Here is a 3,291-nt window from a genome sequence, read left to right as displayed (position 1 = left end):
GCAAAAAAAAAAAAAAAAAAAAAAAAAAAAAAAAAAAAGTTACTGTTCCAAAACAGCCACTTAACAAGTAAATCTGATTTTAAGCTGTCCCACTCGCAAACCTATACAAATCATTGATACAAGCCTATTAAAAATACCTTAGCACACCAGACAGTTTCAAAACCAGAACATTTATTGCGTGACTAATTGATATCCTTAATTGAAATCCTTAAGATGAACTGGATGCTGCAACAGCTGCCCTCTTGGGTTTAGGTGTTGTTCCTTCACGGAATCCATGCCTGCACCGTTAAAAACAAGAACAGTTACTTCAGCAATGCCAATGCATACATTTTAATTTTTGCTATAACAGATTTTTATGAGCTTATCTCAGTTAAATCTGAAATCAATATTGAATTCATATGTTCAGACATTTATTTTTACAACATCACTGATAAGCTGCAGTATTTACTTCCTTCTGCTTCAAGGTAGCCATTTCAGGAATACAGATAACTTTAATTGGAGGAAAAAAAAGAAAAAAGGGCAACATATTTGGTTGTACTGATCACTGGGCCAGTATTTCCCCACCACTTAAGATTCCCAAGGCATTTGTGAAAACGAGTTCTTAAATTATGAGCCAGAGATCCTACTTTCCTTTAGCCAAGGAAAAACAATGTTTAATGGTAGACATTTTCTCAACTGCTTAACTACTCTATAACTTAACTCATTTAATATTAACACCTACTTGAAGTGTACCATTATCCCTCTTTTGAGGGACAGACAGGTTAAAGTTGGCTTCAATTCATGCTCTTAATTCTTACATTAAACTAGCAGACCACTGAATCCTAAGCCTATACTACTATATAATAGTCTTACACATTATGAAGCGCAAAGAAAGGTCACTTTAGCACATGAACACAAGCACATCTAAGGGTGTTGTGTTTACAAACCCCCAAACTGTCTTCAGGTTTTTTAAAATTTGAAAACCTGGAATTCAGCAGGTCAGAAATTCTGCTAAATATCCTACACTGCACAGGACAACCGCCCTCCCCAACAATCACCCCAGCTGAGACCTTACGTGGGTTAACCCCTCAAAAGCTACCACTAAAATGCAGTTTCTGTTTAGTCTAGATGGGGGCTGAAATTAAAACTCTAAGGCCTGTCTTTAAGCAATAGAAGACTATAAAATTTCTTTCTATACAAATGCAATAGCAACTGACAGTTTTCTATAGCACACTTGCCCAAAGCCACAAAACCCCAAAAGTCTCCTTTATGCATGATTATCTTGACAAATTTTGGTAGGCAAGTGAAATGTAGGTATGCTAACAAATGTCATCACATTTTCTGGAGTCTAGCTCCAACTAAGCCCCAGCACGTATAGCTCATACTACTGTTTACTCAAAGATTCACAAGATCTAAACTAACTGATCTGAAGGTTATGGTGGCAGAAGAAAAAAGTCCCTTGCTAACACCTCATCCCACCAACCAGGGAAGTTGAGAGGATAATTATGCAAGCTCACAGAACCAGCTACAACTGAAACATAAAAACTGTACCTGAATCTGCGGTATACAATTTTTAGGTGCCTCATTCGACCAGTCCCGGTGGTATTTCGTCTTTTAGCTTTAGCACTCCAGTTATCTAAAACACACATTCAGGTTAAGGTTCTAAACGGTTTTTCCCACACACCTTGTAAGCTCTGTCAGTCAATATACTTAAAAATGCCTGCCTTGGGTTTTAACCCCACTTCATCGCTATACAGATGCCCCATTCTGCTAGGGACCACCTAACGCTCAGTCATGCCCCACTGAGGCACAAAAAAAACACGGGACAATTCTTAACGCCATGATACACTCTATCAGAGTCTAGTAAACATGCACTTACACTTCCTCTTCCGCTTGGCAGGGTAGCCACATTTACCACAGGTCGACTTCTGAAGGTGGTAGGCCTTAGAGCCACAGCGGCGGCACAACGTGTGCGTCTTATTCCGACGCTTTCCAAACGAGGACGTTCCCTTCGTCTACAAGTTAAGGGACAGACGATTCTTCAATCTAGCAATTTCTACACACGTTCTTACGTTTTCAGTTAAAGAAACTATTGATAAGGTTTCATGACAACCACAAGGTCTCAAACTGTGGGAGTCTGACTTTTCTTTCTGTTTAAAATGTGGTGTATTTATTTTATTTACATGTTTTCAAATCGACTGCAATGTACTAAGAATTCAAATGCTATAAACATAGCAGTCTGACTTTCCTTAAATGCTAAATCAGAGACCTCTATCGGAATTTCACGTCATCTAAAGCCCCCTGCAAGAGCTGCTGTGTTTTGAAATCCGCTACATTATTAAAAAAAAAAAGATATAATGCAAAAGACGAGATAACGTGGTTTTCCTACCACCCCTACTCCAAAATCTAAGAGCTCCTGCCCAGAGACCACCGCCAACGATTCCTTGGCTTACAGAGCCACTCTCAAACTATACTTCTTCTGTCCGTTCCCATAGGCGGGCAGAGCTGTGCGGGCTTCCCAAAGGTCAGACAGAAGCAAGATGCCTAGAGCAGCTGCAGCTCCACGACTGCAGGCCCCGCACTCCCAGACAGATAGGGGCCATTCTTCTGCCTCTCGAGGGCCACCGCATGTCCCTTTCCTGTCCACCGGCTCCCCTTATCGGAAACCTTGCCGGGCTCCCACGGATAGCAAGGAAAGCGGCGCAGGGCGCTAGGATGAAAGACGATTCCGTGAGCCCCTGCAGACAACTCACCATCTCGCTTTTGCCGCCGAGACCAAAGAGAACGAAAGCGAAGGCACTTCCGCTATATCGCGCTTAGAAGCTTCCGCCCAGGAAAGTACTTCCGGCTGCGCGCGGTGCACCGCTCTCAAGCGTCAGTGGCTGCAGCGTGGTAGGGTCGAGAGGAGGATCCCGAGCCAGGCGGGGCCAATAGAAGGTTCAGAGGGGCGGGGCTCACAGCTTTTTGGGTCCGGGGTGGGCGTCTGTGTAGGGTTCGGGTTGGGACTGGGGTTCTTCGCCAGGTTCTTCCGCAGTCCCGCCGGAAGCTTTCGGCTGACGCAGATCATCTCTGAGAGGTCGCTGGGAGGACGGAGCTGGGCTTAGAATATGAAGAGAAAGGCAAATAATGTTTTTTCTAACTTTAGTACTTTAGGGGCAAAGGATTTGATCCCCAATATTGTTATGCCAAGGAACCAGACGTGGAACTTGTTAAATATTGTTTCCTAAACTCTAACGTGAGGAAATCTGGTTCAGCAGCTTTGGATCGGGCTTGGACATCTGTACTTCAAAACCCTAAAAGTGTTGGGCTTCC

The 3,291-nt window shown here is 43.3% G+C and overlaps 1 protein-coding gene across 1 annotated transcript; it reads right to left on the bottom strand.

Moving 5' to 3' along the window:
• Positions 1-208: 208 nt before the first annotated feature.
• Positions 209-2,784, bottom strand: RPL37 (ribosomal protein L37). The gene is made up of 4 exons (XM_007469652.1): positions 2,733-2,784; positions 1,859-1,994; positions 1,531-1,615; positions 209-278 (listed from the first exon to the last, which is right to left on the bottom strand). Exons 1-4 carry the CDS (start codon positions 2,733-2,735, stop codon positions 209-211), a joined length of 294 nt encoding a protein of 97 aa, XP_007469714.1. The 5' UTR covers positions 2,736-2,784.
• Between the last annotated feature and the right edge of the window lie 507 nt (positions 2,785-3,291).

The sequence above is a fragment of the Lipotes vexillifer genome, unplaced genomic scaffold (assembly GCF_000442215.2).
Source record: "Lipotes vexillifer unplaced genomic scaffold, Lipotes_vexillifer_v1.1 scaffold434, whole genome shotgun sequence".
NCBI classification, from domain to species: domain Eukaryota; kingdom Metazoa; phylum Chordata; class Mammalia; order Artiodactyla; family Lipotidae; genus Lipotes; species Lipotes vexillifer.
This window is presented reverse-complemented; position numbering and strand designations above follow the sequence as displayed.

Coding starts and splice junctions, on each gene's coding strand:
- RPL37 (XM_007469652.1), bottom strand. Junction 1,616..1,858: donor TGCCAAGCGGAAGAGGAAGT/GTAAGTGCATGT, acceptor TGTGTGTTTTAG/ATAACTGGAGTGCTAAAGCT. Junction 279..1,530: donor ATTGTATACCGCAGATTCAG/GTACAGTTTTTA, acceptor TTAACGGTGCAG/GCATGGATTCCGTGAAGGAA.